This window comes from Petromyzon marinus, chromosome 5 (assembly GCF_048934315.1).
Source record: "Petromyzon marinus isolate PM22_M1 ecotype Great Lakes invasive population chromosome 5, UKy_Petmar_22M1.pri1.0, whole genome shotgun sequence".
In the NCBI taxonomy this organism is placed as follows: Eukaryota; Metazoa; Chordata; class Hyperoartia; order Petromyzontiformes; family Petromyzontidae; genus Petromyzon; species Petromyzon marinus.
The window spans coordinates 442,380-461,050 of NC_133671.1; the positions used below are offsets into that span (position 1 = coordinate 442,380).

Below are 18,671 nucleotides of genomic sequence, written 5' to 3' on the forward strand. Positions count from 1 at the left end.
TTTAGCCTACATTCATCCTTGTTTTGAGTTGCTTGCAGAGTCAAAGACTGCGAGAAGTTGTATTGTACTAAGCTATACGAGTTGTGAGAAGCTAAGATGTGTGCGAATACAATTTATGAGTTTTGGAGAGTGAGTGAGGAGCAGCGGACGAGCAGCTCATAGCAGGAGCCCTCCTGGGGTAAGGGCTGGGAGCGCCAAGGGTGCTCGCCACTAACTGACAGTGCCGTTAATACGGTGCCTGTACCAGGCCAGGTGCACTTGGAGCGCCATGTAAAGTGTTTTAGGCTCGCTGACAGGTCACGGGACAGACCCATGTGCCATGGGTTGACTGAGATGACTGGCAGATCCTCCACCTGTACCCTCTACTGTACCAACTTGACTCCACTCCACATCACACCCACGAGTGGTGCTGAAGGTGTTCACTTTCAGCACCACGAGTCTGGAATCCCATTCCCTGCAGCAGTTCCATTGAGTAGTGCAACATTTCGATTTAAAGCTTTCGTGACTGCAATGATTCATCTTCTTTGGTTCTTTCGGTAAAGTCACGTAGAATGAGAATAAAATAATAAATTGATAAAATAAAATAACACAATAATATTCTCACGACGTTTCGGCCACAACACAAGCGGCCTTCATCAGGTGAAGGGACGAGACTGTCTGGTAGGACAGCGCTGGAGTGAAAGAGCCACGTTCAGATCACGGCCTTTAAGCCTCGACTTTAGCACCACGGATAGCTTAGAGTCGCGGCATCTCTTCAGAAAGGTGAGAGACTCGATTAGTTGAGCCTTCTTATCCCGAAGTCTGTTGAATGATCTTAAGGATGTGTGGAATCCCTCCCCGTAGAGGCGGTTACATTTCGATTTAAAGCTTTCGTGACTGCAATGATTCATCTTCTTTGGTTCTTTCGGTAAAGTCACGTAGAATGAGAATAAAATAATAAATTGATAAAATAAAATAACACAATATTCTCACGACGTTTCGGCCACAACACAAGCGGCCTTCATCAGGTGAAGGGACGAGACTGTCTGGTAGGACAGTGCTGGAGTGAAAGAGCCACGTTCAGATCACGGCCTTTAAGCCTCAACTTTAGCACCACGGATAGCTTAGAGTCGCGGCATCTCTTCAGAAAGGTGAGAGACTCGATTAGTTGAGCCTTCTTATCCCGAAGTCTGTTGAATGATCTTAAGGATGTGTGGAATCCCTCCCCGTAGAGGCGGGTAAATTTCGATTTAAAGCTTTCGTGACTGCAATGATTCATCTTCTTTGGTTCTTTCGGTAAAGTCACGTAGAATGAGAATAAAATAATAAATTGATTAAATAAAATAACACAATATTTCGTGACTCCATGACTTTACCGAAAGAACCAAAGAAGATGAATCATTGCAGTCACGAAAGCTTTAAATCGAAATTTACCCGCCTCTACGGGGAGGGATTCCACACATCCTTAAGATCATTCAACAGACTTCGGGATAAGAAGGCTCAACTAATCGAGTCTCTCACCTTTCTGAAGAGATGCCGCGACTCTAAGCTATCCGTGGTGCTAAAGTTGAGGCTTAAAGGCCGTGATCTGAAAGTGGCTCTTTCACTCCAGCGCTGTCCTACCAGACAGTCTCGTCCCTTCACCTGATGAAGGCCGCTTGTGTTGTGGCCGAAACGTCGTGAGAATATTGTGTTATTTTATTTTATCAATTTATTATTTTATTCTCATTCTACGTGACTTTACCGAAAGAACCAAAGAAGATGAATCATTGCAGTCACGAAAGCTTTAAATCGAAATTTAACCGCCTCTACGGGGAGGGATTCCACACATCCTTAAGATCATTCAACAGACTTCGGGATAAGAAGGCTCAACTAATCGAGTCTCTCACCTTTCTGAAGAGATGCCGCGACTCTAAGCTATCCGTGGTGCTAAAGTCGAGGCTTAAAGGCCGTGATCTGAACGTGGCTCTTTCACTCCAGCGCTGTCCTACCAGACAGTCTCGTCCCTTCACCTGATGAAGGCCGCTTGTGTTGTGGCCGAAACGTCGTGAGAATATTATTATTTTATTTTATCAATTTATTATTTTATTCTCATTCTACGTGACTTTACCGAAAGAACCAAAGAAGATGAATCATTGCAGTCACGAAAGCTTTAAATCGAAATTTAACCGCCTCTACGGGGAGGGATTCCACACATCCTTAAGATCATTCAACAGACTTCGGGATAAGAAGGCTCAACTAATCGAGTCTCTCACCTTTCTGAAGAGATGCCGCAACTCTAAGCTATCCGTGGTGCTAAAGTTGGGGCTTAAAGGCCGTGATCTGAACGTGGCTCTTTCACTCCAGCGCTGTCCTACCAGACAGTCTCGTCCCTTCACCTGATGAAGGCCGCTTGTGTTGTGGCCGAAACGTCGTGAGAATATTATTGTGTTATTTTATTTTATCAATTTATTATTTTATTCTCATTCTACGTGACTTTACCGAAAGAACCAAAGAAGATGAATCATTGCAGTCACGAAAGCTTTAAATCGAAATTTAACCGCCTCTACGGGGAGGGATTCCACACATCCTTAAGATCATTCAACAGACTTCGGGATAAGAAGGCTCAACTAATCGAGTCTCTCACCTTTCTGAAGAGATGCCGCGACTCTAAGCTATCCGTGGTGCTAAAGTTGAGGCTTAAAGGCCGTGATCTGAACGTGGCTCTTTCACTCCAGCGCTGTCCTACCAGACAGTCTCGTCCCTTCACCTGATGAAGGCCGCTTGTGTTGTGGCCGAAATGTCGTGAGAATATTATTGTGTTATTTTATCAATTTATTTTATTCTCATTCTACGTGACTTTACCGAAAGAACCAAAGAAGATAGTGCAACATTCTTTACCATACAGCCCCTCAATGCCCCTATACACGAGGCAATATCTTTATAAGGATTTTGTACTGCTACACATTCACAGCTAGGGACCCCTCTCTCGGGGATGGGAGGAGTCGGGGAGAAGGTGGGAAGAGTCGATTAGCCAGTGGTTTCCGTGTGAAAATTCAAAGTTGTGAAAAATGTTTCGAATCGTCACCGTACCCATTAGTCGCTGATTCTGACTCTTGATTCCATGTAACCATTGCTGACCTCACACGTGACACCGACGTGAGACGCCTAGTGGTGTATTGTCTACGTGTATTTGTGCGCACACGTATCTGCTGCATTGCCAAAAGACCTTCACATTGCGATGTTTTGCTTCACAGTTGATGCGATGAGAGCACATACAACGCAGGAGTCCAAATATTTTTTATCTAGTCTATTTTATTAAATGAGAAAATCAAGAATATTAGAAAGTACGTCACAGTAAACGGCGATTAAGAATGAAAAAAAATCACTGATTAATATCTGCCACTAGAACATACGGCTATTAAGATTAAAACGAAATACAAATCATCCCTTCACCATTCTTTACATGTCATTCCAAAGGTTAATAAAAGTGTGGACTTGCAGAGCTGTGGCTTGTATCGGAGTTACGTTTTTTTTTTTGTCAACGTCCAATGTAAATATGCTGTTTATAAAATGGGACCTTCGTAGCTGCTCACCCCGAGCTATAAATGCTGATAGTGTATTGTCTTTGTACTGTTCACCTCTTAGCGTTTTTTGGTCAGGCACTGGTAAGACTAGGCCCTAAAGAAGGCTGTCTCTGATGTAGGCCAATCAGTTTCAAAGACAATGCATATATTATAATCAGAGCATGTTTGTTTGCATGTTTACAAGTGCGTGTGGTTAATGCGAACTTGATTCCTTGTAAAAGGTTTATATTTGGTGTTTAAACATTTTAACACCTGTTTTATTTCCAAAAAGGGTAAAACCTTATTTTTTTCTCTTTATAGTTCACAAGTAGGGATGCAGTGACTCATTCAACTACAATTTGACGAATCACCGTTAAAATCCTCATTTGATGATCATGTTTCTGTCCTTGTGGTGGTAATATATGGTAATGGCATGTAGATCTATAGGCGCCACTTTTGTATGAAACTAATATTTCGGTGAGATTAAATAAACATTACATTATATTAATTGTAAATATTGCATACTGTTAAAGTGAACTGTATCATGATGAAAACATTTAGATGCGAAACTTTTCTGATTGTCTTTTGTCAGCTGTTTCTTTAGATGTGGAGGAGAGTGCCAACTTCTGAGTCCATATCAATGGCTCCTGTATTTTTAAAATGTATATACCAGCACTAAATAATAATTTGGAGTTCTTGTTTCACGCGGATAACATTTTAAAACTTCCCATATGCCATAATAGATTCCGATGTTTCCTCTAAGGACGTTATGTATGACCCTTCGTGGTAAAAATTGTAATCACATTGGGACTGGCAATTCAATAAATCAGCCCAAACTGCTATTTAATTACGCCTTTAATGAAATAGGCTTAATATCTGGACAACCTGTATTACGAGATATTCAATGCATATATTTAGGGCATATGAAATTATTATAATGGATAAATGAATTGATCATCACATCCCTATTCAAGAGTACCTCTGCTGTTCGCCTAGAATGAGGCACAAGTCCACAAGCAATGTTCTCAGAAATCTATGCTACGCTATACTTCGTGCTAAAGCATTAAAATACATTTGTTAATAACAAAAATAATTATATGAACCAGGTATGATGTTTGACAAGTGTAATGAATGTCAAGCAGAGAACAAATAAACTGCTAACCACCTCCTGCGTCAAGGTATCATTAAGCGAAAAAGCAAACCTAACAATCCACTGGGTTGACAGTTTTGTGCGCAAATATATCGAGGTTGTCTCCTGCATGGGTTGAGTTTGATGCTTTTGTAAAAGTGAGAGCGCATGACGTTCAGGAACGCCGCCATGGCGCCCTATAATGGCATCACTGCGATCTGACAGGCAAACGTGTAACGCTCCAGTATGGCGCACAGAGGGATTTGAAATCCATAACGGTTGGACGCGGTAGTCAGAAGACCAAATGTGGGCAGTATATTGGCCGAGTCATGTTAAGCAGATGTTGAATTCAACTGTCGCAGTTTCTTTTATTAAGATTTTTTCTTCCTTTACATAGATTTTAATCTTTGGAGTGGTATGAAGTAACGGAATCTATGTTCCAAAGATGTATTAAATGTGTAACCTTGTGGTGCTCCTTAATTGCAGACGTGGTATACTAAGAAGTTGGAGAGCCTTATATAATGTGTATATACGTGATTATATGATTAATATTGATTAATATATATAAACATTTCGTAAAGCATGCATATAATTTCACCACCAAGTATAATGAATATGATTATATGATTACTTGCTATAAGGTAAAGGTTCAAACGGGATATATATAAACCCATCACAAACTGGGAACATAAATGTTGCAACGTTGGCTACATTCTCCTCCACACACTCAGAGACCCAATGAAGGGAAGCTCCATTCAATTTCACTAAATACTCTCATTGAGCGCAGCAGTAGCCCTAAAGTGGGCATTACGGGAATTAGATTAGGAAATAGGCAGGCGTCAGTGTGTATCACAGTCGGAAAGCCGCTAAGTTCAATTCCCAATCAGGGGTTAGAAACGACATTTTGTGTTTAGTTGGCAGTGGTTATCCTGTGGATAGACCTGGCTCTGCCATGGGAATGTGGAAGTTCCACCACTGGCTCATTACTGCCAGCAGAGATGAGCAGCGCCCCATGCTGGTTTGCACAGAGAAACTCCATGGTTTTGCCTTGACAACAGACTGACCTCAATGAGAGTGGATAGTGCACAGTCGCCAAAATGTAGCAAGGTTGCAAGATTTCGCTCTTCCCATTAGTAATTACCAGTCCTTTATTTATGCAATCGGACATGGATAAAGAAAAATAATGTTGAGCACACAACTGAGATTAGATATTATTACGTGACATTTAAGCAACTATTTAAATGTAAATTGTTATCCTTAGGTGGCCTCGATTGATCTATGAAGAACAGCAGTTCCATACCAGCCTCTGGCAATAATCTATTTATCTGATAAGTAAAAGTGTTATTGGTAAATATTTATAATTGCGTACAAATTAGTTGTTGCTTACTATGCAAATTAGTTTTACTTCTATCCCATGTGTCTCGCATATCAAGTGTATGCTTAAAATATTTACTGAGAGACAAATTTAATGATGGTTATGAAATTCAATTAGAAGTATATGAAGGTTGATCAAAAAGTACCGGGACTACTTTTTGCTTTATGTGCTTGCTTTTTGCCATATGTGCTTGCTAAATGTCAATCCATTGCTTCAGAGGTGCTTCACTGATTTTACTGCTGTCACTGCTTTCCTTGCTTGCCTTTTTAGCCTTTTCACCGGCATGACGTAGACCGCGGCCTGTGTGACAGATTGTGGTGAGGAGGGAATGCAACAAATCAATGAGACAATAAAAGTGAGGGGAACACGAACACCTGAAATGTGTATAGTGAAGCCTCGTTTAACGTGCCCGTAGTAGATGCGTTCTTGAATTGTTTCCGTAATGAAAAATGCGTTAAGTACAAACAATTTTCCCTTAAATAATATTAAGATAACGTTTGGCGAGACACGATGTACAAGAAAGTAATTCGTCGACCACTCAGAAACCTCATAATAACAATGCACGTTCCACATTATAATGGTGCGCGTTTCGCGCTATAACGGTGCACTTTCCGTGTTTTAATAGTGCGCATTCCGATTGATCATGTTGCTCGTTCTGCGTTATATTGATGCGCGTTCCATGTTGTGTGAAAAGTGTTCCCTCGTAATTACCGGGTTATAGTGAAACTGCGTTATAATGTTAACACCACGCATTCAGCTCGGACTTACTGTACTCCAGTAGGCTCCTCATTAATTAAATTATTATTTTTACTTCAAAATATTTTCGGCATCGTTTTTTGTGGGATTGGATGGACTGCATTAATAATTTCCACTGCATAAAATAGTTCACAAAATACGAGGCATAATGATGTTTGAATTGCATTAAATCATTTTGAAAGAAAAATAATGCATTGATGCTAAAGTATGAATATCATTGATAAGACAGAAAAGTTTTAAATCACGTGGTCAATTGTGCGTTATGCAAAACCCGTCAGCATTTCCAGAAGAAGTGCCACTATGGACTAGTTTTGTTCTGATTCGGACTCATCAGCACAGCAGAGTCACCAACGTTCACTGTAGCAAAGCTGCCTCTAGCATCCTCATACTATGTGGGGTTTCAAATCCGCTCTATGGGGTCCATTGGCTTAATGAATGCCAACAACAGTGATTTATGGTGTGGGAAGGCCTCACCAGTAGCAATAATGTAACTCTTAATGATGGTAATGAGTTGGAAAAGTGTCATGTTGGTTTACGGTGTTCTAGCCTCACAGTGTATTGCTTATCACAGCATCATGGCCTGTTTTATTTTTGGTTTAACCTATTAAAATTACAAAATCCTTACTTTTCTTGAAGACAATAATTCCAACCGCAATAACTCCAACGATCACGACCAATGCTACAATAACACCAACAAGTGGTGTTATCTTCATCCCATTCTTCGAATTAGCGGGTTTGTCCAGTTCAGTCCTCGGTGTACGAGTACTTGGAGTTGATGTGGCTATCATGGCAGGTTTGGTCACTTCTGAAAACCCAAAATACAAGGAAAATAAAATATCAGTAATATCATGCATGGATTACATAATGCTTTCCAAGTCTCTTTTTCCTATAAAGTATTTTTGTAAACAGTATGGAAGTCGACCAGTATATTCGAGCTCAAAAAAGCATTTTTATATTAGCAAACAGTCCTTTTGCAGTTGTTTATGTCTCAAAGTTTGGGCAAAACATTTGACAACAAATGCATTTAGCTCTCAATGGGGTAAATATTTCATAGAAACACAACTTAATACTAAACCATTGTTAATATTGGATCACCTTTACAGTTAAGTGGACAGAGCTATTTCATCAATATGTTCAACTTTAGTTGAAAAGCATTAATAACGTAAATCCAACCTTAAATCAATACAGTTCTTATCTACAGATGGCAGCTGGATGATTTTAAACTTTGCCCATGTACTCAACAAATAATTTATATGAAACACTACACTATTACATATGGCAGACACCTTCACGAGGTGGGTATTTCCTACTACGTGATAGGGGAATCTTCTGGATTTAGTCACGAGGTCACAGAGGGTAGAGATCAGTAGGGATCAGGGCTATGATGTGCCATTATGGGTGTTTGAGAGTGGCAATGCATACATAACGTGATGCAGCTTGTAAAAAAATGTAGGCCTCCAGTGAGTGCCTTTGGCATGGCCTCAAAAGACCCATTCATAGGTAAAACCCAAGATCTCAGAGGATGCTCACTCATTGCCCCAATGTGGCCTTCATGAAATTATTGGCAATGAGACCAAACGCGTAGGTGGGTTTTTGGAGGTTTGGGTTGGTTCAGAAACACTGGCAAATAATATGTTATCCCCTATAGGAGGCATATCATAACACAATATTAAAAGTAAAATTTAGGTGATCTATTTACTTTCTACTTGAAAGTCCCCATAAATAAAACTGCTTCATCTGAGCAATTAATGCTTTTACGTTTGCATTGTCCTGGTACTGTTCACCTTTTGGTGTTCTTTGCTTTGTAGCACTTGCGAGACAATACAATAAAGGAGGCTGTCTCTGGTGTCGACCGATCAGATTAAAGAACTGTGTACAGTATCAAATCATGTCCGTTTGCATGTTTTACCACAAGTCTGTGTAGTGAATGCAAACTTGATGCCTAGTTATAAAAGGCGTCTCTTTGGTGCTTGGGCATCTTAACACCTCCTGTATTATTGCCATAAAAGATAACTGTTTTATATTTTCATAATTTTGATACCACAAAATAATTCGCCAGAACTACTATAACTATTCCTATGATTACAGCAAAATGTCACCATTATTGTAACTCTAAAATATACCAGGAGAGTTGCTATGAATGTTATACTCATGGTTGTACTATAACTATATGGTACGTTCGACATTTGCGCTAGGTAAGTGACTAAAATATATAAATGTACTATATATTTAAAAAAGGCATACGTCGTGAGAATTAATATTAATAAAGCCTCACAACCTACTCTTACCAGCTGGCACAGTCACGTTGCACCGGTTTGAGACAAGTCTTCTTGTGAACACCTCCACGATGAAGCCGTCCATCTGGTCTCGCATTGAATAAATCAACCCTTGTGGTCCATTCCAGTCATCCACGCAGAGCTTCAGGTTTGTGTAAAGAGACTTGCAGATCTCTGTTCCAAATGTCATGCAACTGGCCTAAAAGCACAGGCAGATACGCAACTTATTAGAGTGGATGGTCTCACAGGAGAGATATTGTTACAAGCATTGTATTTACCAAGCATTACAGCCCATGTCAAACCCTCTCATGCACTGTTTGTAATGCTCATTGTGGGTAGTGGAGTGATAGTGTTGCAGTTAGCGCACTGACTACGAACCGAGTGACATGAGTTTGATTTACACTCACGGCCAACACCAGTGACGATGATCTGAACCGGTCCTAGGCCTCCCCTAGGTCGTAATCACATCAAATGAGTACCCGGCCCAGTGTGCAAACATCACCACTGAAAAGACAAAGGCAATCGGGCGTGGTGCTGGCCACTCACCCCCTTATTTATCGTGCCGACCTTCATAGGTACTCGGCAACAGCACTTCCCCGCAGAGTCTGCTCAGGATATACGGGGGATCGTTGTCGGGGGATTCGTTGTCTGTGTAGTGGAAATTCCTGTCCAACTGCCTATATTGTGCCACTAACAGGAGCTGGTGGATCGTGTGCAGAAATAATGTGCTACATTTCCAATGTAGGCAGTATAACAAGTAGGCCACTACTTCATATATTCAGTTTTCTGAGTGCTATTGTAACAGGTATGTATATTTCCACGATGACTTGTGCGTAAGATCTCGCCCTCTTGTGACAAGTGTGAGAATTACACAGCGGCAACGTGAATAGGACTGGGTCGCGATTGGCTTAGAGAAGGACAACTGCACAATTAGGCTTCAACACCCCTGACAGGAATGCTGCAACACATTTTCACACTTTGTTGAGCTACCATTTGTAAGCAGGTCACCTCTGAAAAAGAGCTATATAGCTCAGTGGGCTTTACCTGGTAAAATAAAAAAATATAGTTAAGCCACAGCCACAACTGCTAGGATACAACACCATCGATAAGGATCAAAAGAGGGTGGAGAACTGGGCACAGGCAAAGCAGCTGAACCTGATTCATGACCCCAAACTCCCAAGCTCATTCAACAGTGGACGGTGAAACAGGAGTCACAACCCTGACCTCATGTTTGTGGACCACAACCCTGCAGCTCTAAGCTGCAAGATGGTCATGGATCCTATTCCAGATTCCCTGCACCTCCGATTAGCACGGTTAGCTATGTACAGTGCGAGGGAAGTTCAACTTACATATGTGTTTACATTTCTAACACTGCCCCTTCGCAATCCAAATCCACCAAACTGTAATATCAAAGGAAGTACCATTCCATCGTCACTTAAACTTTAAAAAAGAAAACTAGCAGGAATTCACAGCAAACGTCACCAGAGTGATAACAGGCATCGAGCCCAAACAAGAACACTACAAATGCTTCATAAATGCAGTGAAAAAAAAACAATTAACCTATTCTGGAGGAACAAATTATCCCGGAACAATATTGTTACTGGCCGGGAAAGTCCTGCACTGGCCAGGTTCTAAACCTCACCCAGTACATAGAATATGGTTTTAAGAACAACCAGATCACCGGTGTCACCTTGGTCGACTGATCAGCAGCACCATCACCTGGTCAGAATGATCGTGACACTTATTGAAATAAATGGCGCTTCTATGTTAGACTTGCAGCAAAGAGTTCAGACTCTGGCAGCTGCAGAGGAATGGACTCCAACATGGAGGTGTTCTAACACCACTTCTCTTGAACATCCACACAAAATGATCAAAACCAATCCACCTACACATGCGCAGCTTCATCTATGCCGATAACCTGTCAATTGCAACGCATGCAGGAGGCTTCAACAAAAGAGGGCACACCCTGACAGCTGCTCTTGTTAGGAAAACTCTCTGCCCAAACCGAAGCAGGACACAGGTTGCCCTCTTCCATCTACACAACCATAATGGCAATAAAATACTACTAAAGATCACCTGGAATGGTATTCCCCTGACTGCAGCAACCCAGTATACCGTGGAGTGACCCTGGACCCACACTCTGCTTCAGGACTCACATTGAGGATCAAAATGAAAATAAGGAACTAGAGAGGAAAACGACAGCAGGTGCAAGAGCTTTAAAAAAAACTAAGCTTGATCATTAAAAGCAAAATACTAACGTGAAGAAAGTGTTTTAAGTCAGTGTGATGATATACAGATCAGAAATATAGACAGAGAAAAAGTGGCAACCAAAGGAGCGGGCATACTCGAGAGAATGGAACAGGTCATCATCCAGTAGTGGATGATCATGATGAATGCAACGTCAGGCAATCATGTCCCAGTGACGTCACTCAAGGGTGTGAGGTCAGCATTGGAATATCAACTTACCACCTCCAGTTCGTCTTGGTAGAGACGGATTGTTGCAGCACCAGCCAATGGGCAGGTCCAAGTGATTGGTTCTTGGTGGCCAACTCCTTGGGCATTCAAACCTGTGTACACCGAAAAAAGAGATCACTGTCACAAATCATCATGAAAATGGCTGAGTGACTGGGCAGCTTCTTAAATGATCAGGTTTATTTTTTCTGTGTTGGTTTCAACCATTCACATGACTTCCATTCCCACCTCCATATGCCAATGAATGAAGACGCCAAGTCGATTATTTCGATTGAACCCCCAGCCCTTTTCAGTGGTTTGATGTCAAGGGGCGCAACAAATGGGGTGTTTGGGTTTGTGTGTGTGTGGCAGCATTATGCAACTCATAGGGGGGACCTACAAGGGTGGCCCCAAATAAACAGATATAAACAAGTATACAAACATCCATTCGACGTTTTTTTTTATTAGAGCACGTAAATATAAAATTTATGTTAAACCCAACACAGCTAATCAGTAAGATTTGTCACGTGAACAGAACGTGCCCAGTGTGTTACAAGTTCAGCACTAACCAGTTGTGTTGCGAGAGCAAACCTACAACATTTACAATTTGAGTACTGTGACATTTCGCCGGTGATTACAACAACCAGCTTCATCAGGGTTTTGCCAGAAGTGTGAATACGTATTTCCGTTTGGGTCTTACATAGGGATAAGTGATTTCACCACTGTGCACCCACAAGTGAGAAAGACCCTGGGGGTGGAGGTGGGTGTGCGACACATTTGCAATTATGGGACAAAACCAAAAAAATAATCACGAATAATATTGATCGTGAAAGCCTACATGTTCAATTGGCTTCATAAAGATAGAGGTCACAATTATTTTGTGGAGGTCACGATGAGGCATGTGATGATTCACGTCACATTACCGGATTTTTTTTCGTCTCATTTGTACTGTTAATTGCGTTTATTGTCTTGTTATAGCTCATTCGCGGCATTAATACATATTATCATGCACATTTCTATGTACTTTTAATTGCAAATCATCGATGATTGGGCACACAATTCAATGACATTATCATTTGCACAATAACACTGGTCTACAATTTTTTAGATGTCATCTGCTTCAGAGATGAAATGTGCTGTTTATTATGGATTTTGACTTGCTGAATTCAAATATGACAAGCAAAACAACCAATTGGCTACTGTCCCCAAGATATTTAAGTTTTTTACGTCTATGTATATTGTGTAGGTAGAGTTTTACTCATAAATTGTAAACCTAGGTCTGTTCATGTGGTTATGGTTGCTTTACATGATAACATGTCACCTGTCCTGTTTATATAACACTTAAAAAATCAGCAAAAGGGTTAATAAAAAATACAATGTATTATGAAACAAAATGCAAAAAACTATTATGTATATAAAAGTACATATTTTAATCCTCATTCAGTGTCTAATCGGCACTTCTTGGCTTGTCTCTTGTATTAATTAAATGGAGCATCTCTTGTCACTGTCCAGCAATAGTCTGCAAGCATTGATGGGCTCCATTTGCCCTGATAGCGTTTCTCCATTGTTGCAATGTCCTGGTGAAATCGCTCGCCATGCTCGTCGCTCACTGCTACGCAGTACGGTGGGAAAAATCTAGATGAGAGTGCAAAAAAAAGTATATTTAGTGACATGTTGCAACCAAGTCTTTTGTACGCCTTGAGGTTTTCCACCAACTCCCTGTAGTTGTAGCCTTGTTGTTTCCGAGAAAATGTGTTGTCATTAACTGTAACGCGTTCCATGCTGTATTTTCCTTGCCACGCAGTGCACTGTCAAATGCATACATTTCGAAGAAGTTCACGAATCTGAGGACCAACAAAGACACCTTCCTTTATCTTAGCTTCACTTAACATTGGAAATTTTCCACGGAGGTACTTGAAAGTTGCTTGAGTTTTGTCCATGGCTTTGACAAAGTTCTTCATCAGACCGAGCTTGATGTGTAAGGGTGGTAACAAAATATTCCTTGATTCAAAAAGTAGTGGATGTTGAACACTTCTCCCAGGTTCCAATGACTGTCGGAGTGGCCAATCTATCTTGATGTAGTGGGAATCTCTCGCACGACTATCCCACTCGCAGAGGAAACAGCAGTACTTTGTGTATCCAGTCTAGCGACCAAGAGAGCAACAACCTTCAAATCGCCACAAAGCTGCCACCGATGTTGTTCATAGTTTATGCACCTCAAAAGTTGTGTCGTGTTGTCATAGGTTTCCTTCATATAGACTGTATGACCAACTGGAATTAATGGCAAAACGTTGCCATTATGCAGCAAAACGTGACTCCTTGTAAAACAAAGTGTCAGTTTTGTTGCCAGATAAAAGGGTAAAAAATCAATTATCATATTTTGCTACTGGCAAAGGAGGTTCCAATGGTGTAAATGCTTAACCCGAGCTCTCATACGCTGATGGTGCATTGTTTTTGAGTTGTGCGCCTTTTGGCGTTATCTGGTCTAACACCATGTGAGACTCGGCTCTAAGGAAAGCTGTGTCGGGTGTGGACCAATCAATTTCAAGGACAATGTATACATTATCAGAGTTATGTTTTTTGATTGCATTCCGACCGCAGGTATTGTGGTCAATGCAAACATGACTCCTTGTAAAAAAGGTGTCAGTCTTGTTGCTAGATAAAAGGGTAAAAAAACAATTAGCAGCTTTAAGACTCTTCGATGAATCAATGAACAGTCTCCACTCATCTGGATCATGAATGATACTCTTTGGTTCTATCCGGTAAAGTCACGTAGGTAAAAAATAAAACAAAAATCACAACGTTTCGGCCACAACACAAGCGGCCTTCATCAGGTGAAGGGACCAGACTGTCTCGAAGACTGCGCTGGAGTGAATCATGAACGATGTTGAGGGCTGCCATCACACCATCGATGTTGTTGCAGGCGACATGATCACCTTCCATGAAGAAGAATGGGACAAGATCCTTTTGACGATCATGGAACATGGAAACCCTAACATCACCTTCCAGGAAATTCCAGTGATGCAGTCTGGAGCCCAACAGTACTCTTGGGTAGTTCCAAATCCCTGACAAGGTCTTTCAGTTCACCTTGTGTTATGAGGTGTGGTTCAGAGGAAGAGGATGGGAGAACATCTGGGTCATGTAACCTTGATGGTTCAGGACCAGAAGTTCCATCCTCTTCCTCATCTGACTCAAGTGAGAATGATTCTGGTGCATCAGAAACCGGTAGTCCTTCTCCGTGGGGTACTTGGCATATAGCTGATGGAATGTTTGGATAATATACAGTCGACTTTTTCTTCTTTGACACACCTTTGCCAACTGGAGGCACCATGCAGAAGTAACAATTGCTGATATCTGTTGGCTCTCTCCAAATCATTGGCACTGAAAATAGCATATATTTCCTTTTCCTGTTCAACCACTGGCGAAGATTTGTTGCAAAAGTGTTGCAGCATATGTCTGGGCCCAACATCTTGTCCTGATCTCCAATTTTGCAGCCAAAATAAAGGTGATAGGCTTTCTTAACCATAGTGGTTTTACTGCGCTCTTGTGATGCAAAAGTCACTTCACCTCAAACATAGCAGAAGTTATCTGTTTTGTTCACACAAGTACGAGGCACTGATGTAGGGCAATTTGTTCAGCAGAAGGCTGAAAGCAATTCATACCATGTATGACGCAATACCAGGTTCAGATTGCATCATTCATTGTTTTGCTCAAAAAGCAAGTACTGCCCAATCCCAGTCATATATGTATTCATAGATCCAGTCAAAGATGTATTTTATTCATTTCTGGTTTAAATTGAGATCCCTTCCCTTTGCAGTGGATTCAACTGAGTCGCAGACGTACTTCTTGGAGGCAACACGTATTTATTAATACCAACACATAACACAAAGCGGTTACTGCCCCTTTACCAGATAACCTACGCTAGTTACTGGGAGTAGTTACAACAGACAGGACTCTAGCTGGAGTCCTCGTCCACGTGTTGGTGACTTCTTCTTGGACGTAGAACATAGATCTTCAGATGACGGCAGCAACGCTGAACCCCAGTCCCCTATGCGGACCCGGTTTATATGCTGCTGGAACGTGGCTGGCCCCGCCCTTGGCCACGACCACCTTCGAGAAACCTCTGGCCGTTTCTCGACCCTTCCCGTAGGATCTTACCCTGACACGTGACCACCCCCAAGCGCCCTCCTGGGGACTTTGTGTAGATCTTACTGGTCACGTGTGTAGATCTTACTGGTCAGGGTCAACCAGAGTGCCATGGCCTAGGGCAGGGGTGGGGAACGTCCGGCCCGCGGGCCGTATAAGGCTCGCGAAATCATTTGGCAGTTCCAGCCATCACATTAGGAGTGAGTTAATTAAATGTTTGACCAAATACAACAGGATAATCTTTAAGTTGATACTTTTGTATGGCCCGCGAATGATGTTATGAATGTCCAAATGGCCTTTGGCAGATAAAAGGTTCCCCACCCCTGGCATAGGGTAACCTGATCCCATGGCTGACACTCCCACACTCCCTCCTGTAGGAGTCAGCACTACACGACACGTGTGTTGCCACTGCACTATCGCAGCGCTCACCGAGCTCCCTCTAGGGCTGGTACTACACCCACCTATGGGGTTTCCGTGATGTGAGTACATCGCGCGCCGTGCCCCTCTAGGACCGGCACCACACAGTGACATCCGCGATGTTACTACATCAGCCCCCCCTACGTAGCACTGAGCTGTCCCAGCTGTCAACTCCCCCTTAAAACAAACTAAGTGAGTGAGGTGATTAAAGGAGTAAAAAAAATGATTAATGCTATGTGTTCCTCAACAATTAAAAATAACAATGACTAATTAAATACCCAAACCCACCTAAACAATATTTACACTACCTACAAATGTACATTAACAACGGAGAAAAAAAGTGTGAGTACAGAACAACACGAGAGAAAAAAAACAGTGCAGTGAACCGCGAACACTCGGAATCCCTTTCATCTCCAACAACTCCCACCCTCACCATGTAACAACACCCACAGGCACAATAAGGGTTAGGTTCAGCCAATAACTGATACGGCTTACCGAGTGCGAGAATCAACTGAGGGAGTGGGAGTGTGTGTGCGTGGGGATCACGAAACCCGAAGAGTTTTAGAACAGGTTCTCGTGGCTGGGCCTCCAGGGGAGGTGGACTCGCTCTCCCTGGAGGTCCCGGGAGGAAAATGCAATTATCCCGTGGAGCCCGGCTCCTCACGAAGAGCAGTAGGCCGGGTCGACAGGTTCTCCTCTCCCGAATCCAGTGGAGACGGCGCAGGTGGCGGTGCTGGGGACGTCAGGCGCGCGGCACCTGGGGACGGGATCACACGACTCTCCTGAGGACCGCCCTCAGCGGGCACACACCCCAACTCGCCGGAAACCTCTGACACTCGGCCCCTGCGGTGTGGAAATGGAACGAACTCGCGCGGCGAAATAAAAGGTTTGAGGCATGAGGGATGCATAAACTAACTCCGCCGCCCCTAGCGGATCTGGACACACTGTGGCCGAACGACCCGAATCACATCATCCGACCCTCTCCAAGGTTTGAACAATTTGGGTGACATACCCACCTGTAGAAACACGTGAACCCCTCAGCCGCTCATTGGACAATTGGCGAAAATCAGAATGACCCCTAGAGGCTTTCCCGCTTCGGAAAGCTTCTGAAGAGTCAGAAATTTTGGATTTAGCTTTGTTGGGCACGGCCTGCAACTGAATATCAATCGGGGGGTCGTGTTCTCTCCCGTACATAATGGTGAGTAACCGGTGGATGCGTGAGGGGACATCCTATATGCAGATAGGTCTCCAGGAATGTGTAAATCCCAGTCGAGTTACGACTTGCTGACCTGGTGGCTCAACATGGACGTAAGAGTCCTGTGTAAGCGCTCAACCATGCCATCCGTCTGCGGGTGGTACGGTAACGTGCATACAATCTTTGTTCCCAACAAATCGCACACCTACCGCAACATCTATGAGGATTAATTTTTGCCCTGATCAGTCATAAGATGCTCGGGAGTGCCCTTGTCTATTACATAGCCATTGAAGAATGCTTCAATGATCGTGGCCGCTGACTGGTTAGGGAGCGGCCAGGCCACAGGCCATCGTGAAAAATACTCGACTCCCACCAGAAAGCACTTATTCCCACGAGGGGTAGTGGGAAATGGACCAAGGATGTTTAGCGCAACTAATTCGTTCACGCGGGAAACCTGAATCAATTGTAATGGTGGACAACAGGGTTTCACCGGCGGCTTCCGCCGCGTGCACTGCACTCACCCTTTCAACAAATTAGCGACATCCTCAGCCAATGCATGAGCAATCCGCCTTTAAGAATGACAGAGGCGATACCCCATCGATCCTCGTCCCTCTCAGGCTCTCTGACACGGCGGCGCAATTTTATCAGGGAAGCGTCCTTCACCTGGAGGTGCCCCTATTCTGCGTCGTCCAACCCAATGACAGCGTCATGCGCCGCTGGACCCTCGGCCAACTCAGATGTTACTACGTCGGCCGATGCCGCGAGGGGAGGGGACGAGGGCTCAGCGACCAGCTAACAGCACCCGGAGCCCGAAAAGTAGGCGCACCCGCCGTTCATTGGTAATCACGAGAGGGCATCAGCGTTCGTGTGATGGGAGCCCTTGCGAAAGGTAACCTTAAAGGAGTAATCCTGGAGGACCTCCAACCAGCGTGAAAGTTGGCCAGATGGCTGGTCAACACGCAGCACGTATTGTAGAGCTGTGTGGTCAGAGCGCACTTCAAAGTGCCTACCATACAAATAGGGACGATACTGTTGCACAGAAACCACAATGGCTAACAGTTCCCGGCGCGTGACACAATACCGTTGTTCGGACGGAGAGAGCATGCTGCTGCCGTATGCGACAACAATCTCGACGCCATTGACAACTTGGGACAAAACAGCTCCAATTCTGGTGTTACTAGCGTCCGTATCAAGGACAAACGGCAACGAAAAATCGGGGTAGCGGAGGGGAGGGGCGTTCACCAAGCCATTCCGGAGCGCAACAAATGTGGCCTCCTACTCCTCCTCCCAATGGAATTTATGACCCATAGCCGTCAAGGCGTGGAGAGGCTTAGCGATGGTAGCAAACCTGGGGACAAAACAGCGGTAAAAGGACGCAAATCCTATTAAACTGCGCACCTCC

The 18,671-nt window shown here is 43.2% G+C and overlaps 1 protein-coding gene across 50 annotated transcripts in view; it reads right to left on the minus strand.

Annotated features, from left to right (window-relative positions):
- Positions 1 to 3,253: 3,253 nt before the first annotated feature.
- The window catches only part of LOC142912498 (uncharacterized), a 147,124-nt gene continuing 131,706 nt past the window's right edge, over positions 3,254 to 18,671 (minus strand). For all 50 annotated transcript variants that reach the window (XM_076060663.1, XM_076060661.1, XM_076060702.1 and 47 more), the window contains 4 exons: positions 11,527 to 11,627; positions 9,073 to 9,259; positions 7,410 to 7,589; positions 3,254 to 6,328 (listed from right to left, as the gene is read on the minus strand). In XM_076060663.1, coding sequence (XP_075916778.1) covers positions 6,222 to 6,328; positions 7,410 to 7,589; positions 9,073 to 9,259; positions 11,527 to 11,627 — 575 coding nt within the window. In that variant the 3' untranslated portion in view covers positions 3,254 to 6,221. The remainder of the gene's footprint in view (positions 6,329 to 7,409; positions 7,590 to 9,072; positions 9,260 to 11,526; positions 11,628 to 18,671) is intronic.